This window comes from Maniola jurtina, chromosome 1 (genome assembly GCF_905333055.1).
Source record: "Maniola jurtina chromosome 1, ilManJurt1.1, whole genome shotgun sequence".
In the NCBI taxonomy this organism is placed as follows: Eukaryota; Metazoa; Arthropoda; class Insecta; order Lepidoptera; family Nymphalidae; genus Maniola; species Maniola jurtina.
The window spans coordinates 7,214,400-7,235,331 of NC_060029.1; the positions used below are offsets into that span (position 1 = coordinate 7,214,400).

Consider the following 20,932-nt stretch of genomic DNA (forward strand, 5'->3'; position numbering starts at 1 on the left):
GGGCGGGACTTGTATAGTACTTTTCTCTCATTTGCGAGCAAACAAGAAATAAATGAATTTAAGAATAAAGTTTCGGTATATACTGCAGTTTATACCAGCACGTATACCAGTCTTTACTTTGACCGCACCAACCACCAACCAAGTAGTGCATTATAAGAACAATTAAAAAATTGTTTCTCTTACTTGATAAATTATATAGAGTGAGGAGATATTGTCATTGACTTGGACCGTCCGTTTGGAGTCGGCCAGCAAATCGAATATGTTAGCCATAGTCGAGGGCACCCATCGACGCCGCTGGTTGAAGAACTCGTCGAACCTCTCTGGGCAGTGAGTGTACGCATCTGACGCCGCAGAGTATTCCACTCTATAGCCTCGTTGTAATAGCAGCGTGCAAAGCCATCTGTCTTCCCCTGATTATTCAAATAAAAAGATTTAATTTCCACGTTCAATCAATCCTACCAAAGGAAATCTCACAAAACGTCGTGTACATATGGGACTATATGTTTTAATTCCCTTGCGAATGTCAAAATATATGACATAATCGGTCGTATCATTTGATTACGTTGACCTAGAAGCTTGATTTTTTTCACAGTCCCCAAGGGATTGTCAACCTGAATATCACGTGAGTGTATTATCACTTAATTTCGCGTGGAGGTATACGCGCGTTCCTGAGATAAAGGTCTTGGACAGACAGACAACGAAGTGATCCTGGGTTGTTTTTTTTTTTGAAGGTGTAGATACGGGATTTACCTTTCAAAAAAAAATCCTAAAAATCAATAGCATTCTTATAAAGGAAAAATCTATTGCAACATAAATAGTTACCTTGATCGTATTGCACGTAATGTCTCGCCTCACTGGAAGTTAAGGTATATTTTTTCATAACGTTGTCGTCCATCAGAGCTTTTCCTCTAAACAGCGAGAAACATCCAGGACTGCAGAGTACGCAGCCAATCATGTGTTCGGTCGCCTTTTGTAGCCAATGGCCTATTGCGTATTCGAACATTTGGTACCACGCCATAAACCCTAAAACGATCCATTTTATACAGTTACAACTTGACCATAGAACCCATGCAAGAATTCATACTAAATTATAAATGCGAAATTCTGTATGTCTGTCTGTCTGTCTGCTAGTAGCTCGGCCTAACAGTTAAACCGATTTTGATGCAGAGTTGGCTTACATTCCTGGGAAGGACATAGGCTATGACACAAAAGCTATCGGAGTCATAGGTACATTTTATGTGAATACGTGGAAACTTATAAAATTTTTCATGGCGCTATACGAATAGCACCTCAAGGCACTCGAGGCACGCTCTGATTAGGGTAGGACTATCCTTCGTTTTCGCGCCAGCTTGCATTGTGAAACAACACATCACAGTAATATGTTTGAGTCTTTAGAAAATTAACCATTCTAAGTATTGATTGTTACGGTTGTATTGAGTAATACGTGATATTGAAAATAGCCGTAACAATCTATACTTATAACGGAAATCACTCACGACAGTTTAAACGTCAAAATTAACCATTTCCTCACCTGACCCAACTGGATGAATTCGCCCACATGCAGCCCCTAAATTTTTGTCCTTTTTCATAAGATCAATCAGTAAAGTAACAGCTAAAGGCTTGAAGTCTATGTCCCCGTCGAGAGCGAGTAGATACGTGTTCTCTGCTATGACCTCCTTGCGGTCCACCGACATAGGCAGGTTCATCAGACGGTGTCCGAGGAAATAGTACATGTACATTACCTGAAATCAATCCGGTGTTTGACAACTAGTCAAATTAGTATTATTAGGGTTCCATACCTCAAAAGTAAAAACGGAACCCTTATAGAGTCACTTTGTTGTCTCTCTGTCTGTCTGTCAAAATGTCGGAAAAAATACCCGAGTACGGGACCCTCGGTGCGCGAGTCTGACTCGCACTTGGCCGATTTTTTTATCAAACGTCAAAACACGCAAATGCGAGCTTCTATGAAATACTAGCACGTGAAGTCACAATGATTTGAAGTGCTTTTTTAGTTTAATCAATAATATACATAATTTAAAATGGTTACGACACTTAAAACTAACAAAGGACGTGGATTTGACATATTTTGGAAGACCCTCTATTTAATAATTTGTGGGCGTTTTCGTATGCATAACCCGGTGTGCCAGGGGTTCACGCGGAACGCTACGCACGTGTCATGTGTACGAGCTGCATACGCAACTGGTGTGAATCATACTTTATACATATTTTATTTTTATTAGGTATATCCGGTATATCTACTTTTATCATAAGAGTTAAATGGAAATGATGACTACTCATTTATTTATTTAGTAGATATCGCCCAGCTAAAGATCAATTATATCAGCAGCTTAGATTTAATGAATTACAACGAATCAGGCCAAGATCATATGGCTTAAAAAATGATGTCATTAAGGTGAAGGCGTTGTATTAAGTGGCATAGATAACTGGCGATTGATTGCTTATCAGTAAACAATAACATACACTAAGTATGTACATTTTATTGTAATGATTTGAACTGTTGGAGATAAGGTGCACTTAATAACGGGAATAGTACCTATCTAACCGCGCAGATTAGGAATTCCTATAATATAATCAGGTTTGGCATATTACAAATGCTTAGGTGATTATAGTATGTATGAGTGTAATTAGGTACAGTTAAAAAACCGGCCAAGCGCGAGTCGGACTCTCACACGAAGGGTTCCGTACCATTGTTCGCTCCAACAGCTGTACAACTTTACCAGTTAATGACGGACAGCGCCATCTATGATGTGATTTAGTGTACATATTATTAAATTTGGTCGTGAACACTTTAATAAAAATTGTGATGTAACCACAAATTCACTTTAACTATGCTATAGAACTTTGCTACCTGCCTTTCATGATTCTAGCTCAACGGGAAGTACCTTAAAGGTTTTCATTCCCTTGACGGGACACGATAGACCTTTTCTGTGTTTGCCCTTAAAATATTTATCTAAATAAATGATATGGTATGGTAAAGATCTAGTAATATTATTACATAAGAGTATTATAATCTCTTCAATAGTATCCTTACCTGTGACCATCGCTTTCTGTGTCTAATCTTGGATTTGTCCTTCAAATGGCAGATCATTTTGTTCTTGCCCGGTAGAATCCAAACCAATTTCCCGCCATAAGGTGTTGGATATTTCTTCGGCGGCCGAAGTCGGACATTAGTCAGATGAACCTCAGAAGCAGCTTCATCTACTGAATCCACTAGACATTTGACGAACCGATTCACTTGGGAATCTTCTGCGCTATGGTCGGATACTTCGAAAGCGTCATCCATGAAAATGTGAGCTGAAATTTTTAAAGTATCTTGAAGAAACCAACAAAGCCTAAAATATTGGGTTATACAGTGACATTTTAGTGGTTTCAGTAGTACTATCGACAAGACTTTTTTTTGAAACCAAGCACTTTTTTTTTGGAAAAAATATCTTGAAACAAACTCGAATCTGTGAGAAACAGTAGTGCCGAGTATCACGTGACAACCGCGGTGTTCTGAGATAGAACAACGCAGTGGGGTACTACCTACTACTGGTTCACGAATTTTTTGAAACCATAATCAACAAATTTTTATTTACTTTAAGGCTAGGGTCAATAAAAATGATGGAAACGGATAGGACGTTTTAAGGCAATTCACTTAGCCACATCTCTAAAACCACTAAAATTTTACTCTGTAGTTATTAATTAAACATGCCTATACCCGTAACTTCCGATCAACCGGAGCGGAATAGCTAGTTTATAAATATTGTTTTTACCTTCAAGTTCGTAATAATCTGGATCATTAATACCCAAATATTTTTGAGCAACCCGTCGCGCACTTTGATCTTCGTCCAATCGAATAATAGACTTCAAGAACTCCATTATTTCTTCTTTTGTTTCGTGCCACATCGTTGCGCATATGTAAATCCTGAATTCATAAAATATTACTTAACATCATGGCGGAACTTCGTGAAAAACTGCCAAGGGTCACTGGTAGAGATCTCTTATAGAGATAAGTGCTTCCCTGTCCACTTTTTCTTTCTTTTTATTTTTATTGTTACAACTTTCTGGTACAAATAAAAAATAAAAAATATATAACTTGGGGAATAAACATATAAATACAGGTTGCAAGTAGAACGCTAGCAAAAACGAAGACAGGTGATAGTACTGATCAGATGATTGATAAGATACCATAAAGAAACGCGATTTTTATTTAAAATCTGATTTTTTAAAAGTTCGCAATGTATTGCAAATAAAACATTTGACTAGAGATCAACGAACGTTGCGCAGTTAAGTGCCGCGGGGTCAATGCCATCGTAGGCGGGGCATTGACCCCGAATTTTGCACGCTATACATTGCGGGTTTGAAAATACTATATCACCGAAACTACAAACATAAAGCAAATGATTATTGGTATTGGATAGTATTCAGGTAGCCTTACTAATACCTTACCTATTACTAGTATAATATAATAGTGCAAAGTTTTTGGTAGCGTTCCAAATACATCCTGTATAGATAGCTCTACTTTATTCAGTGAGTTTGGACATTAGTAGTTTCAATACAGAAGTATTTGGCAAATATGTTTACGTACTACTAGTAGGGTCTTTACCTGGTGATCGAATCGGAAGGTTTAATATCTTTCACTACTTTAATCGAACTAGCATTCGATATTTTGTCTGCATCCTCGTAGTCTCTGAAATCCTGTACAAATAAAAAAATGTTGGGTAGGTACTGAATTTTATTAGGCTATTTCCATTATATTGCAAGTTTATTGTTTAAATTAAATGTTATTAAAGTAGGTCGCACACTACGAGACGATACGCAATTTCTTAATTCGGTGCGTGTCGTAATGAAAATGCGTGCGTAATCTGCATTTCTTCAGCCAATTCTAATCGAAATTTGAAGTGGGTCTAGCACCAACCTTATTAATCTTGTTTTTATCTCATCTTTTTGAATAAGAGCGATTGGTAATTTTCATAAAAGCCTCGACCACAACTCATCTGTCATTGTCTTTAGTCCTATAGAGCAAGAGCGACTGGTAATCGGGACCCAGTTATACCAAAATGTATCAACTTATTTTTGTATTACCCAACTAGCTGACGCCAGCGACTTGGTCCACGTGGATTTAGGTTTATCAAAATCCCGTAGGAACTCTTTGATTTTGCGGGATAAAAAAGAGGGGTATAATCTATCTCCGTTCCAAATTTCAGCCAATTCCATTCAGTAGTTTTTGCGTGAAAGAGTAGCAAATATACACACGTACACAACATACATACACACAAACTTTCGCCTTTATAATATTAGTGTGAAGTGTGATGTTGGTCAAATTTTTACCTCGACCTGCAACTCGTGGTCATCGTCTTTAGCCCTATAGAGCAACAGCGACTGGTCGACCAGCAGGCCGCAGTACCAAGGCCTGGAGAACAGTTTGTCGGTGGCGGCCACGCGCTCGCAGCGCGGCCGCCACGCGTGCATCGCGACCCACGCTTGCGACACCAGCCACAGCAGCCACACCCACACCATCTCCTGCGCGATGTACACCTTGAGGAAATACACTGGAATACAAACGTTACAAATTCAAATTCAAAATATTTTTATTCAATTAGTCTTTTACAAGTACTTTTGAATCGTCAAGAACATCTACCACTGGTTCGGAATGCCTTTCCTACAGAAAAGAACGAACAAGAAACTCGGCAGACACAAGTTACGAGATATAATCTATAAGTTTCTCGGCGGGCGATGAAGAGAGCTATGTTTAAAGTACAAACTCGTACTACGAAAAACCAATAGACTTAGCAATCCCAAGGTGCTACAATGGTGACCTCATACCGAAAGCGCAGCGATGACAGAACTCCCACTAGGTGAATTGTGGAACGCGACATCAAAACAGGCACAGGGAGCCGCTGGTTTCAAACAAGGTGGTGTAACGTGTGGAATTTCTTACAAGATACCAGATATATCCATCAGTGAAAATTTGGTGGTTGACGACGATAATGAGTAGGTACAGTAGGTAGTAAATCTACATCGAATTCAGCATCTCCGATGAATTACACACACTTCACTCTTTGTTTATCATTTATTTCACTGACTAGATTTAACAGAGAGGTCAACCTTTAGGTTTGACCTTCTTTGGGTTGCGGGACATATGGCAGAAGTTGTATCAACTACTCGTTAAACTATAGAAAACTTCATTATATAGCCCATATTTTTAAGGTATCTGCACAACTTTCAAAGTACAAAGTATTTACATATACCTTAATACATACTAACCTGGAGGTATGTTGAAGAACAAATAGTCCGGTATAGTGTCCCGAAAAGCGCACGGATCTGCATTCCTTTTTCCACAAAAGTAAATGAGGAAATTCACTGTCACTGGTCCAACGAGGCTCAACGCAAATGTAAAGCTGAACTTTTGTATGAGAATCTTGCAAGCAAACTTTCCGGACTGGTAGCATACGTAGCCCATTAATATTTGAATAAGTGATACCCACAACGCAGAAGACCAGGTCACGTTTAGTTTAAAACTACCGCCTGTAAGCGCATAGTCTAAGGCTCCGTGGTAAAGATCTTGAAGTATAACTTGTATCTGGAACATATTTAATACATCGAAAATGTGAATGTGTAATACGCGTAAAAATTTTTTATTATATTAAATATCGCGTGATTATTATGGTCTGTCGCAACGCAATCCGATGCAAAGATAGACAAATTGGAGCGCACCTTGAGGTAGCGCGCCAGTGAGGAACGACAACTAAATGGTGTAACAAACTGCATAATCTACACAACAGAAATGTTACAGTGTAACAGTGTAGCAGTAATGTTAGGAACACGAGTAAATTAATAAACAGAATGTGTGAAAACACAAAAATTCCTTACTTCATGCACTGTGTATAGACGGTCCCCAAAAGCTTCGCTCGCACGAGTAAAGAAAGTTAAGGGGTCATCGTCTTGAACTTTTAATGAAATCAAAATGCAGATCATGAAAACAGCCATTTTCCAAATCGTTAATATCCTCTGAGTGTAATACCGAGACCTCTTGATACCGTCTCGTAGCTCACAGAGATAGATCATAGAATCTAAAAAAAAAATTACTTGTAGGAGAAAAGCACTTTGATGATTAATTCTATTTTTATCTAGATAATAGAAAGTCATTGAGATAAATGTATTTTTACGTACATGAAGTGTGTTTACTAATGGATCCTGCAAAATTCTCCCACCATCCAAGCGAAATCAAAAGACATGCAACCGGTATGCACCACAACGCCGGGCTCCCATCAAGAAGAGGCCAAACCACAAAGGCTGTGACTTGAGCGGAGATTGCCAAGACATCCAGTATCAACATTATAGGATACCGAGGCTCGGCGCTGTTTCTCGCGAACGCGTTGAGTATGCCAGGCACAACGCAAACTGCGTTCATTAACATAGCCCCTTTAACGACGTCCAGTTCGGGTAATATTATGAGCACAAGCATTGCCAGTCCGATTGTTTGCAATGTTTCTACTATGAAGGCCTAAAATGTAATTTAATTCTTTAATTTCTCCTAGGAAAGGTCCTAGGTCATCTGTTATCGCATACCTACTAACTTTATTGAGAATTTAAGGGAAGGCGTGCAAGAGGAAACCAAGAATTTATTTTATAGAAAAGATCAAGGCTCTTGTAAAGAGGTGAAAGAAAGCGAGATATATTAAAAACAAGCTTTTATTTAAGCCATGTACGTATTAAAATGAATAATATGTCACGACAAATTCAATGAGCCCAAACGTCGGAGTTATGATGGGTAGGTACTTGAGGAGTTCCTATGACTAGCTCTTAGTTCGACTACAATACCATGGACCATCTAGCTCTATTGCGTTTGTCTTGGCAAATCCAATAAGCCCAAACACGACGGAGTTTTGCTGAGAAGTTGAGGAGTTCCTATGCCCACCACCCGGCTCCATCACGAAACCATCTCCATGGTACGATATTATTGCTCAATCGGTTGCAACTGAATTTTGGATCACTTCACATATGATCTTATGTTACAAGACTTAATTGACCACATACTTACCTACCGATTTCTAACACGGCAAGTTAAATAAAAGCTTGTATTATAAAGCTATGTCAATAAAGAAATTATTCATTAACTAGCCGATGCCCGCGACTTCGCCCGCGTGGATTTAGGTTTTTCGAAATCCCGTGGGAACTCTTTGATTTTCCGGGATAAAAAGTAGCCTATGTGCTAATCCAGGATATTATCTATCTCCATTCCAAATTTCAGCCAAATACGTCCAGTAGTTTTTGCGTGAAGGAGTAACAAACATACACACACACACACACACACATACAAACTTTCACCTTTATAATATTAGTGTGATAAGCAGATCAATAATGCCAGAATTTGTATATTTATTCAATGAAACGTTTGACATTCAACAATGGGCTTACCACAAGAAAATGTCCTATTTCAGGTTTCCTGGCAGTTTTGAAAAAGCATATTCTTACACTTCTGAGAAACAAGCCCACCTCTGGAAATGAGAATACTATAAACGCAGCCCAGAGCCATGTTATCCGCTCTTCCAAGGTATGGACTGTTATAAACTGCTGATCTAATGCTAGTAACAAAAAATAGAAAAATATGTCAGTTGCTTTAATAAGTCGACAAAATCACATATAAAATGTAGGTTTAAAAAAATACCTTACCTAATGCTTTATTGCAATGGCTTATGTGCCTCTCTTTTTTTAACTGAGAAGTGATAAAGAGCAAAGTGCCCTTAGAAATTACTGCGGATCCTAATACAGTGATGAATGTGACAATATAGGCCAAAAATTTAATAAATTTGACCCCAATGTCCACCCAAGCGTACGTCACCATGGACCCACTCTCCTTCTTCACCGGGATCTCCCGGAACAGATTCCATCCTTTTGTTTCTTGAGCTGTTCTTTGACTGGGGAATAAAATCGTGTATGTGTTAGATAGTAGGTAAACGGGATACAAGATTTTTACCCGACTATTGGAAGGGCACATAATGTGTTCAGCAGTTTCCTTATTGACAAACTACACATTCGATTTTGATGAAATATGAGGTGTCGAGCTTGGTCTTGGCATTTCGAGTGTCATAGGCTGTATGACGTCGTAATAAATTTAAAATGGCGGATATTACACGCAAAAATACAATAAGAAAAAATAAATTCGAGGTGAATGAATCGGTAGAATGAGCAAGCTTGCCTGGAAGAGATTGCTCTAAGCAATAAGGCCGCCTTTGCCTTTGTTTTTTCTGTTTTTCTTCTTTCTGTGTTGTTTTCTTTTCATGTGTTTTTTGTGTGCAATAAAGTCTTTCTATCTATCTATCAAGCTCTCAATAGAGCGCTAGGGGGTAAAGGGATGTCTACAAAACGGAACAACATAACGTACATAGATGGAACATGGTTTGAACGGCCGTGCACTGCATGCCGTTTGGCCGTTAAGGGATTTTAGATAAGTAGGTACAAATAGGAATTTAATGAACGTAGGTATAACAAACTAAGTAACAATTAGTGTATAGTGGAGAGTTCATAGTTGAAATACAACAGAAATAAGAATGGAATGGCTCCAAGGAACTTGAAGGCTTATTCGAAGAATTCTTCAGATTTCAAATATTGTGAAACTGTTGTTATCACTTGGTAAGTACCCATATCTAATCGTAAAATCAAGTGTCTCTTTAAGCACTGCCGATGACTGCAAGTCTGCAAGTTGCACTGTGTATTTATATTTAAGCATACTTATGTGATTCATGTGCAACACGCCTCATTTACTAGGTTCGTAAGTTCATTGTTTTGGTATCGCAGCTAAAATAATAATATTGAGGAACTAGCAAACAAAACAAGCGTAATATCACGAAATAAATTTTTTAGTAGGTACAGGAGGAGCAAAAAACTTAACGAAAGCGGTTGAAACTCTATCGTAATTATACCAATCATATAATTCTATACCTTTCAATCGAAATTAAAAGTTTAGACTTTGGACTGACTTTTAGCATAGTTTTAGGCTGTTATGCTTGAGAATGAGGCCAAATTGTATTCAGCGATTGAAATCTCGAACTTTGGAGACAATCTTTGCACAGTTTTAGACAGTTATGCTTGGAAATGAATTCAGTTTTGTATTCAATGGACCAAAATCGTACATATCAAAGAAAAAAGTATTTTTATATGGAGTATTATTGTACCGTTTGTTCGCCAGCTCCTCAATTGTGAGTATCACACTAATATTATAAAGGCGAAAGTTTGTATATGTGTATGTAAGTGTGTGTGTGTGTGTGTGTATGTTTGTTACTCCTTCACGCAAAAACTACTGGACGGATTGAGCTGAAATTTAGAATGGAGATAGATTATACTCTGGATTAGCACATACGCTACTTTTTATCCCGGAAAATCAAAGAGTTCCCACGGGATTTTTAAAAAACTACATCCACGCGAACGAAGTCGCGGGCATCAGCTAGTTAAAGATAAATAGCATTGTTACATACTCTAAGTCATCAGTGTCATCATAGAGAGGTTGGAATTCTGCATCAGATTGATCGCTGTCGTCGTCGAGTCCCTTAAACCCAGGATTTGGTTTAGCCATCACCTAATTACTATAAAAAAAATTATTTACGTAAAGTAACTGTTATAAATATTTATATGTGTAAGACAGCTTAACTCACTTGTTTACATCTACCTACTATTCTAGTCTACTACTAGTCCGAGTATGCCCGATTAGTTTCGAACCCGTCCGAAAAGGAGACAGAGAGCGATGAATAAGGCCAGGTATCCAGCAAAGTGGAGATGAGCGGATTAATGAAAGATAACACAAAAAGTTATCATATCATTTAATAATCTGATTAATCTGCTAAACACATCTCCGCTCTGGTGGATACCGGGCCTAAGGACTCCAGTTGAGTTCGAAAATAGTTGGGCATACATACTCCAACAAACGAGTTAGTTAAGCCTTCATAAGTATCTACCTATATTATATTTATTATAATACATATCACTCAAGATAGGTAAAACGCTAAGTAAATTGTTACTAACCCACACGTACCTAACAAAATACGTAGGTAAGTAAGTAGTCTTTAATATAAAATCCCTAACCTTTCAGAGAAATAAATATACTTAAACATGCTTAAACTCGACTAAAGCCGAATTTTTGAATTTCTGCCCATCACCAAAACATTCATTATTATCAAAATAATACGATAAGTAAATGTTTTTCAAATGTTTATTCTATTTAATGCTTAAATTTTAAATAATACATACTAATCTTAAAGGAGCACTACGAAATGCTATAAAATGCAGTCTTATAGGTAAATAATAATTTATCAAAAAATATTAAAAATAATACGATTTTACCAGATCACTTATCGGATCTAGGTGGGCAGTTCACTCTCACATACTTGCTAAAATTTTTAATACAATTTCGGGATATTTAAGTACATTTCGTCAATGAGTAGTATCATTGAAACTCTTATATTTCTTTTGTATTTTTAATATATCACTTTCATAATAATGGTAAGTTTAACGACAGTAATGCACAGAAATAGATGTTTATATTTAAAAACTCATCCAGACAATATTATTCACAAGTGTAAATTAAAAATTTATAACACCCCCGACAAGTGAAGGTTACAGTAACTAGAAAAGACCGAAAAGACCTGATAACTTTCAAACGGCTGAACCGATTTTCTTGGACTATTCCGCGCCTACGATCCAAAGTATCTGAGTTTTCCAAAACATCATTTTCAAATAAATAATTATGTATTTAGGCAACGTCCATCTTGACAGCTTGACATTTGTCAATTGACATAATATTATGAACCTAATGGTTATGTAACCTTCTTTTATACAAGAAAATTAGAAAAGAGCTGATAACTCTTAAACGGCTGCACCAATTTTTTTGGATTATAGCTAAGAACACTCTCGATCAAGCCACCTTTCAAACAAAAAAAACTAAATTAAAATCGGTTCATTCGTTTAGGCGCTACGATGCCACAGACAGATACACAGATACACAGATACACAGACACACAGATACACAGATACACAGATACACACGTCAAACTTATAACACCCCTCTTTTTGGGTCGGGGGTTAAAAATACGTACGCCGTTCAAAACACTCTTTTGTTTGCCTACGTCAATAGTTTCATGGCGTGCGAAAATACATTTACTTCTAGCAGCAATAACATGCCCAACAGAAACATTTTTAGCTAGAACGTATAAATATTAGATATACAAAAAGTTAGTAGTTTAACTTAGTAGCTTTTTGTACTAATATAGATAAAAAAAATACTGAAGCATTTAGGTAAGTATATAAAGAAATCATAAAACATACCTTCAAGGAATAAATTTTTCATATGCACAAAAGCCACATCAGATATTTGTATTCAAACACTTTTCGCACAATTTTATTCTTTTAAATAAATACGACGCAATATCGACATGAACTTGTAACTTACTCTACAATGGCAGTAAATAAATAATGATATTCATACATTGGTATATCGCGCATACGTCATAATAATTTCATTATCACTGATTAAATTATTATCAGCATTTATCGATAATTGCGGATCATCAACGACCGTGATTTTTTGGAAGGATCTATGTTATCTTTCAAATTTTATATTCCATACTTAACGCTATTTATTTATGCGAGAAAGATTGATTACTATAGCAAATATTTTTAACAAACTATTCAGAAAAAATTAGTTATAAAACATCCCAAGTCTTAGTTATCACTTTCACTGTTCAAGCTTTTAGATGTAGTGTAATCTTGACTTTTACTGTAGTCTACGGCATCGTCTATTTTGCCGAAATTGCCCATCGCCACTTGCGCTATTGTGTCCGCAATGCTAGCCGCGCTCGAGTAGGAAAGCGACGTGGTAGGTATTTTTTGCATTTCCTCGTCTATGATCTTACGAGACTGGCTGTAATCTGAAGCATAATCTGGAAGAGTCGTTTTTTTAGTCAATTCTAACATTTGATTCAAAAATGGATCTCCTCCCAAACGAGGTGAAGCACTTATCTGGGGATAATCTACTGCTTGAGACTCGGATATAATCGACTTCGACGATTCGCCCTTTGATACGCTGACGTCTGGCTGCTTGGAATCATGAGAGTTGTCTTTTCCTTTACTAATGCTGCTAAAATCAGGAGGAAGGTAATCTTTGCTGCTTTTTATCAAATCGTGTGGACTCTTCATCAACATATTCTGGTCGAGACCAACTTTTGAGGGAATCGGGCTACTGCTCGATAACGGTTTTAACAGCGACTCTTGCATTTTGAGCAGGGATGGAGACAAGAACATATTATTAGCGGCTAATGTCGACTTCGACATAGGATCCGGTATGCCCAGGATTCCGGCGCTCGAATATTTGCTGGCCGAGAATAACGCATTGGCAATGTCCGCTGAACTCATCATAAGGTTCGACGCGATATTAGCCGGGATAGGTGACGCAGAAGTGGTGCAACTAGTGGATGTGCTGGTGGATGTCTTTTCGTAGTTCCCCACACCGCTCGTTAAGTTCTGTAGCGAAGCGGCGTAAGACGGGAGATCGGGAAGTTTACTACTGGACAAACTGGCCGCTAAGTTAGAAGACATTCCAGGGCTGAAGCCCGTCAGCATGCTGTTGGCGGCAGCCAGGCTCTCCAACCCAGCGGTGCCCATCGGTAGCGGCATATTTGCCGATCCCAGACCTAACGCCATGCTGGTCAACATATCCAAACCGGTAGGATACGCAGGAGGAAGAGATGATGTACTGGATTTTGACGATTTCGAAGAAGAAGGTAATACTGGTATATTTAACGGAGGTGTTTCAAATTTGTGTGGTGAACCCGAGCCCATTGCGGAAGAAACGTTGATTGGCGGCACACCTGCCGGTCTGCTGACCATTTGTTGCAGGGTACTTACTGAGGGGAAATTAGGTATGGTGGTTGGGTTTGGTTTGGAGGGGGGAATCTGTTGTGGTACTGCTAGTAAAGCGTCCAAATCCATTTTATCGTCATGTTCGGAAGAACACCCTAGCTCATCTCTGATAAAATGCCAAAGCAACCCATCGCTCTGTTCGCGCGGGAACTTGGGTGTTAATGTACACTTTAACTTATCTAAATAAGTTATATCTGGCTTGTAACTATCCTTAAAATTAACAAATGCGTCATCTGCGTATGTTAAATAATATTTAATGCTTTTCTTTATTTCCTCCATGGCGTGTGTTGATAAATGGCTATCGTTGACCATATTGTATTGCAGCAACAAGGGCCGGGGGTATTCTGTAGGGCGCTGCTCTGGCGGTGGCATTACCCAGAAAAATGTTAGAGAAGATTCCAAAACTGGGCTTTCTGGATTGTAGGGGGCTGCAAGACAAGAAAGTGTTTACGATTAACAAGTACATATACTGCCGGGTCCATGTCAGTGAAAATTTGCATTGGTCATGACTACTTCTATACTATATTACACGGAAAGAAGCTAGTCTAGCGTTCTCTCTGTAACGTTATCCCATAATACAAATGACAGAAACAAAAATTTCAGTGGACTTTAACAATTTTGAGCCACCAACCAACAAACTAAACTATGTTTTCGAATTAAATTTCAGACATTTTTTGAATACATGTTTGTGATTGGTTGGAGATTCAAAATGGTCAACGCTTACTGAGACTTTTGTCTCTATCATCTGTATAGGATTATGTAACAGAGAGAGCGCTATACTAACTTCTTTCCGTGGATAGAGTATAACACAATTCAGAAAACAAATGGTTTAAGAAGTAAATCAGTATTACATTCAGTACAAAAGAGAAGAAACTTACAACAAATCACTCCTATGCAAGGAATGTACGATATTTCTGAAGGACCCCTCATTTTAATTTGATATTCTAACTGGTTGTCACAATCCCTTAAACTTGGCATTGCAGGATTTGTCGGATGAGAGTGATACCATCCTAATAGTGTTAGTCCCAGCTTTTCAATCTCCATTTGAATTTCCAGTTCAACAAAAACCCTAGGCCTCTTGTCGTTTTTACTTATCAGACAAGGAAATGTGTGTGTTATCATTATATCTGAAAAGCAAGGGAATCAAATTAGTGTCACCCAGACCAAGTTAGAAAATAATATAAATCTAATTGAAGATAAAATATAAATCATCAAGAATCACTAAGGAGGATTGTAGGGACAGTATTCACAATGTGTTGAAAAGTTCAGATTTCAGAACAATTGCAAATAATTGCTGAAGCCACTTTAAATAAAATACTAATATTATTATCAGTCCACATTTATTTGTATCAATCAATAATACTGTAAAATTTATTCCATTTAATTGTCAAGCAAAATTCTTTAAAAAAAAAATTAAAATTACAATTAAAATTAATAGTTAAATTTTCCAGCTTGAAAAGGCTTGAAAGCATCGAGACATTTTCGAAGAAAATATTTTCTTCGAAAATTCGTATTTCAAGCAACATGCCAAGAACCAAAAGCATTAGCTTTTACGACAATGACGTAATAAATCACTAACTTACTATGATTATTGAGATCCCAAGTTCCTGCAAGGTAGCCATACACTTCCTCTTTTTTTAAGTGACAGTGAATGTCAAGAACAAGTAGAGCGTTAGAACTCACTGTCACCAAGAATGGTTGCACTTTTCCAGCGGATGAGAACGATACAGCTTCAATAAGCAAATTCGCGTCACTGAAAATTGGAATAAGAAAGATATTGAGTAGGTACATCCGCACAGGACTGCAATCATAAATTTTTGAAAAATAAAAGAGTTTCTTGCTGGTTCTTCTCGGTAGGAACGGCATTCCGAACCAGTGGTAAATTATTTTGACGGTTCAAAAGCACTTGTAAAAGTTTAATTGAATAAAAATATTTTGAATTTGAATTTGTGAAAAAAGAAAGTACTTACGACTTTTAAAACAAAAAACTTTTGTATTTTAATCAGATAAATTTTAATTATTATTACAGAAACTCACAGTAGATATTATATACTGAATTATACAAAACTTTTTATCGGACTTCCAAAAGGAGATATACTCAATTTAGTGAGTGCATAGGATGTTTTTTAAAACCAAAAGAAGTAAGTTTTTGAGGAGAATTTTGCTGAGTTCAATGTAATAATTTTAACATAATTAATATTCTTGACTTAATTTATTAAAATTTCAGGATACTGATTATTTTGTTTGATATTATTTGGAAAGATAAATCAGTACACTGAATATTTAATTCAATAAAAAAATATAAAACAAAATATTTCTAAGTCAGTCTAAAATACTCACTGCTGCATCATTCTGTTTGGAACAGTGTTATGTTTCATCACAACTCTTTGCGGTGGAGGTTCTGGGGGGCTTTCTACTTCCATTTCTGTTTCTTCTGCAAATTCAAACAGATTTTCTTAATAAATAAAAGGAAAAGCTGACTGACTGATTGACCTATCACGCTGCATACAGATAGCTATTATAAAAAAGACATCCACTTAGAAACGATTTTTGAAAGTTCAACCCCTAAGGGAGTAAAATAGGGGTTTGAAATTTATATAGCTAGTCAAGCATAAGCAGAAAAGACAACTCTATTGGTAGTTGATACTAAATCCTAATGACTATGTGGACGTGAATTTCAATTTTTATTTTCAAATTTTAAATTCCTTTAGGAATCTTTGATTTTCCATGGCAGAAATCTCTTTTCAATATCTAACATGCAAGCTAAGAGATCTCTGTGCCGAATTTCGTAAAGATCAGTTAGTTCACTTGTTGAGCTGTGAAAACTAAGACATTCTTCAATCTTCTGTATGTGTGATTCATTATAAAGAATAATACATACCTACAAAAAATCAATTTTTTGATCATTTATTGCTGTAGCTATCACTACCCGTATGAAAGTGGGTTTGATGCTTTGTCCTTCAACCTCACCACAACAGAGCAACATACTGAATTGATTCTTGTAGTTAAGATTTGGAGAGTGACTAGGCTACTTTTATTCCAGAAAAGCAAAGAGTTCCCACAGAATTATTAAAAACCTAAATTCACACGAACAAGGTCATCAGTTAGCAGAGACAATTATTTATAGATTTGAAAATTACCATCTGTGTGCATATTTTCCCTTTGCAATTGTTTCTTTCGGAGATAAGTGGCTTTGATTGTGTCCAGTTTCTTCCCTTTATATTTCACAGAGGCCCAACCACAGCCAGATCTTTTATCCGGGTTAATTATCCTCTTGCAATGAATGGCCCAAGCTGATGGTGAGCAAAAAATAGTTTCTGTTTCATGGGATTTTATTTTACCATCAGCCTGTAGGTCTCCCACAAATTTTTGCCCCTAAAAATCACACTAATCTTATAAAGGAGAAAGTTTGTGTGTATGTTTGCATGTTTGTTACTCTTTCACTTTGGCTGAAATTCAGAATTGAGACAGATTATGGCCTGTATTAAACACATAGGCTACTGTTTATCTCAGAAAATCAATGAATTCCCATGGGATTTTTAAAAACCTATATCCACGCGATGAAGTCACGGGCATCAGCTAGTAATATATAAAAATATGCAATTACAATCTGGGTATCTTTAAAACACGAGTGAATAGGCATCTTTTAGGTAAACGCATCCTATCTTAAGGCACATAATCACTTTCCATCAGGTGTGATTGTGGTCAAGGGCTTGCCTATACTGAATATAAAAAAGGAGGATGATAATGGTTTTCTCACTAAAAAAAATGTTATATTAGTGTACATAGTTACCAAATATTCAATGGTCATTGCTGCAGTACCAGGCTCCAACATTTTTTCTTCCAAAAGCATTTGTAATGTCACACCTCTACCTGGCATGGACTTACTGCCAGGCTGAGCTTCAGACTCCTAAAAATAATAGTATAGTATATACTTATGAGCATGCAAGTTGGTGCTTTCTTTAATAGTATTGCTGTATGTTGGTATGTGTTATGGTTCTAAATTTAAAACTGTCATTGTATGAGAATCAGGGGGCACGGCAGTGCCCCCGCCAAGACGAGCCAAACGGCGGCCGGGGCGCTACGTACCTTTTTCTCGAAGTGTTTCGCCGTATTTTCGACCCGTCATAACTTCGGTCTGGATGACGCTAGAAAGCTGAAATTTTCAATATAAGGTGTCCTCAGCAAATTTACCAAATATACCAAGTATCAAATATCTAGCTTTTATAGTTACAGATTTATTGATACCTAAAATACGCCGATTTCGTCCCTCACTGATGATCATCAAAACCTCTACTCAAAACCTCTAAGGTACTTCCCGAAGTCCTAGAAGACTGAAATTTGGTATGTAGACTAGAAATTGCATACAAACTACAGGAAAATTAAGAAATTGGAAATTGCCCCCCCTCTACGCCTCTTATGGGAAAAGCAAATCTGTAAATTCTGTCGCTAGAATGCTGATATTTTCAGGATAAGATGTCCTTGGCAGATTTATTAAACGCACTGAGTATCAATTGTCTAGCTTTTATAGTTTCAGATTTATTGACAGTCAAAACTTCTAGTCTGTAATTCTAGGGTACTTCCCGAAGTGCTAGAAGACTGAAATTTGGTATGTAGACTAGAAATTGCATACAAACTACAGGAAAATTAAGAAATTGGAAATTGCCCCCCCTCTACGCCTCTTATGAGAAAAGCAAATCTGTAAATTCTGTCGCTAGAATGCTGATATTTTCAGGATAAGATGTCCTTGGCAGATTTATTAAATGCACTGAGTATCAATTGTCTAGCTTTTATAGTTTCAGATTTATTGACAGTCAAAACTTCTAGTCTGTAATTCTAGGGTACTTCCCGAAGTGTTAGAAGACTGAAATTTGGTATGTAGACTAGAAATTGCATACAAACTACAGGAAAATTAAGAAATTGGAAATTGCCCCCCCTCTACGCCTCTTATGGGAAAAGCAAATCTGTAAATTCTGTTGCTAGAATGCTGATATTTTCAGGATAAGATGTCCTTGGCAGATTTATTAAACGCACTGAGTATCAATTGTCTAGCTTTTATAGTTTCAGATTTATTGACAGTCAAAACTTCTAGTCTGTAATTCTAGGGTACTTCCCGAAGTCCTAGAAGACTCAAATTTGGTATGTAGACTAGAAATTGCATACAAACTACAGGAAAATTAAGAAATTGGAAATTTCCCCCCCTCTACGCCTCTTATGGGGGAAGCAAATCTGTAAATTCTGTCGCTAGAATGCTGATATATTTTCAGGATAAGATGTCTTTGGCAGATTTATTAAACGCATTGACTATCAATTGTCTAACTTTTATAGTTTCAGATTTATTGACAGTCAAAACTTCTAGTCACAAATTCTAGGGTACTTTCTGAAGTCCTAGAAGACTGAAATTTGGCATTAAGCAGGAATTTCAAGAATTATGAACAACAGATAAATTAAGAAATCGGGTCCCCCTTCATCCCTTCGTATATGAGATGCATGTCTGTAAAATCTGTTACTCGAATACTAAAGTTTTCAAGATAAGATGTCCGTGGCAGATTTATCAAACGTACCAAGTATCTATGTTTCCTGAAGTCCTAAAAGACTGAAGTTTGGTATATCTGCTTCAAAATTGAGTTGCAAGATTCCACCCGAACAAACATATTTACATACGAGTACATTGCAAGTTGAATAAAAGCTTTTAAAAAAAAGAGGTAACGATAGAGAGTGGGCCATGTAAATGATGTACCTACAAGAAATAGATCCAAAAAAAATCTAGGGCACCTGCCAAAAAGAAATGAAATCCCACCAAAAACATTTCATGTAAAAAGGTAGCCAAGACTCACAAGTTCATAATGTTTTCACTGTTAAAAAGTTATGAGATCTCTAGTAGAGCCAAGCCCCTACCTGAGCTTAGATTTGTGCTGGCCATGGGAGCTAACCCAAGTCCAAAGTATATAGCTTTTAAATGTTCTTGACTATATGACATTTATAACAATAAATAACAAATCACTCTACTTACAAGCTCTGATTCTACAAACCCTATAAAAGTACGGCTTGGCCGTTTACAGTTCGTGGATTTTTTATCTGAAATAACATTTAAGCCCGGAATAGCTTCTGCGACCATCACGAAGTACAATACAAATTAGTAATTGTCGAACAAACTATTCCTTATGGCCTTAAAATATGTTATGTCATGTATTAGTTTTACGAACATTAAACGGCCAAGCCGTGCTTTTATAGGGTTTGTAGAATCAGAGCTTGTAAGTAGAGTGATTTGTTATTTATTGTTATAAATGTCATATAGTCAAGAACATTTAAAAGCTATATACTTTGGACTTGGGTTAGCTCCCATGGCCAGCACAAATCTAAGCTCAGGTAGGGGCTTGGCTCTACTAGAGATCTCATAACTTTTTAACAGTGAAAACATTATGAACTTGTGAGACTTGGCTACCTTTTTACATGAAATGTTTTTGGTGGGTTACATTTCTTTAGATACTGTTATTTGTAGATAAAATGAATGTCTTCTTTCGCGGCTGGTTTCCACACTTGAAATAAAAAACATCCATCTGTTGTGTGTGTGTTGCCCCTCCCCACTGAAGATAAAATTAATGTATCTTTGCGGGAAGTGGGTGGATGAGGAAGGCGGAGGATCGTGTGGTGGCGCGCTCATGAGTTTCATTAAAGTATGTACCTCATCCGAAAAGTCTTCTCCACTTGCAAGTTCTTCTTTATCTTCATAGGGGGGTCCTTTTGGGACTTCATTTGGTTTCTCCTTCTTTTCATCAGTGGCATTGTCGGCAGCAATATTTTGAGATTCTGTTTGTGGAATGTTGAACGTACTGTTACCCGACATTAACGCAGCAGCTAAATGTGATGTTGGCATTTCCATTTTAATTGGAAACAGTTAATATCACCTTCGCTTCTTTGATGCTGTTTTGTGGTTTTATTGTGATTTTATTCAAACAAATGATCAATCACCACAATCACAATAAAACAAATCACGTTTGACCATTGACAATTA

The 20,932-nt window shown here is 37.0% G+C and overlaps 1 protein-coding gene across 5 annotated transcripts in view; it reads right to left on the reverse strand.

Annotated features, from left to right (window-relative positions):
* LOC123869296 (chitin synthase chs-2-like) overlaps positions 1-20,907 on the reverse strand; it is a 29,170-nt gene extending 8,263 nt beyond the window's left edge. For 2 of the 5 annotated variants that reach the window (XM_045912187.1, XM_045912168.1), the window contains exons 1-14: positions 12,325-12,718; positions 10,482-10,589; positions 8,680-8,924; positions 8,425-8,591; positions 7,177-7,510; positions 6,877-7,076; positions 6,271-6,586; positions 5,335-5,555; positions 4,610-4,701; positions 3,777-3,928; positions 3,053-3,315; positions 1,532-1,742; positions 823-1,023; positions 184-410 (exon numbers count right to left, since the gene is read on the reverse strand). In XM_045912187.1, the coding sequence (XP_045768143.1) occupies positions 184-410; positions 823-1,023; positions 1,532-1,742; positions 3,053-3,315; positions 3,777-3,928; positions 4,610-4,701; positions 5,335-5,555; positions 6,271-6,586; positions 6,877-7,076; positions 7,177-7,510; positions 8,425-8,591; positions 8,680-8,924; positions 10,482-10,579 (2,727 nt within the window). In that variant the 5' untranslated portion in view covers positions 10,580-10,589; positions 12,325-12,718. Of the gene's footprint in view, positions 1-183; positions 411-822; positions 1,024-1,531; positions 1,743-3,052; positions 3,316-3,776; positions 3,929-4,609; positions 4,702-5,334; positions 5,556-6,270; positions 6,587-6,876; positions 7,077-7,176; positions 7,511-8,424; positions 8,592-8,679; positions 8,925-10,481; positions 10,590-12,324; positions 12,719-14,011; positions 14,346-14,795; positions 15,045-15,500; positions 15,671-16,257; positions 16,352-17,057; positions 17,293-17,710; positions 17,828-20,602 lie in introns of those variants that run through there. The other 3 variants (XM_045912158.1, XM_045912173.1, XM_045912180.1) reach the window with 3 other exon arrangements.
* Between the last annotated feature and the right edge of the window lie 25 nt (positions 20,908-20,932).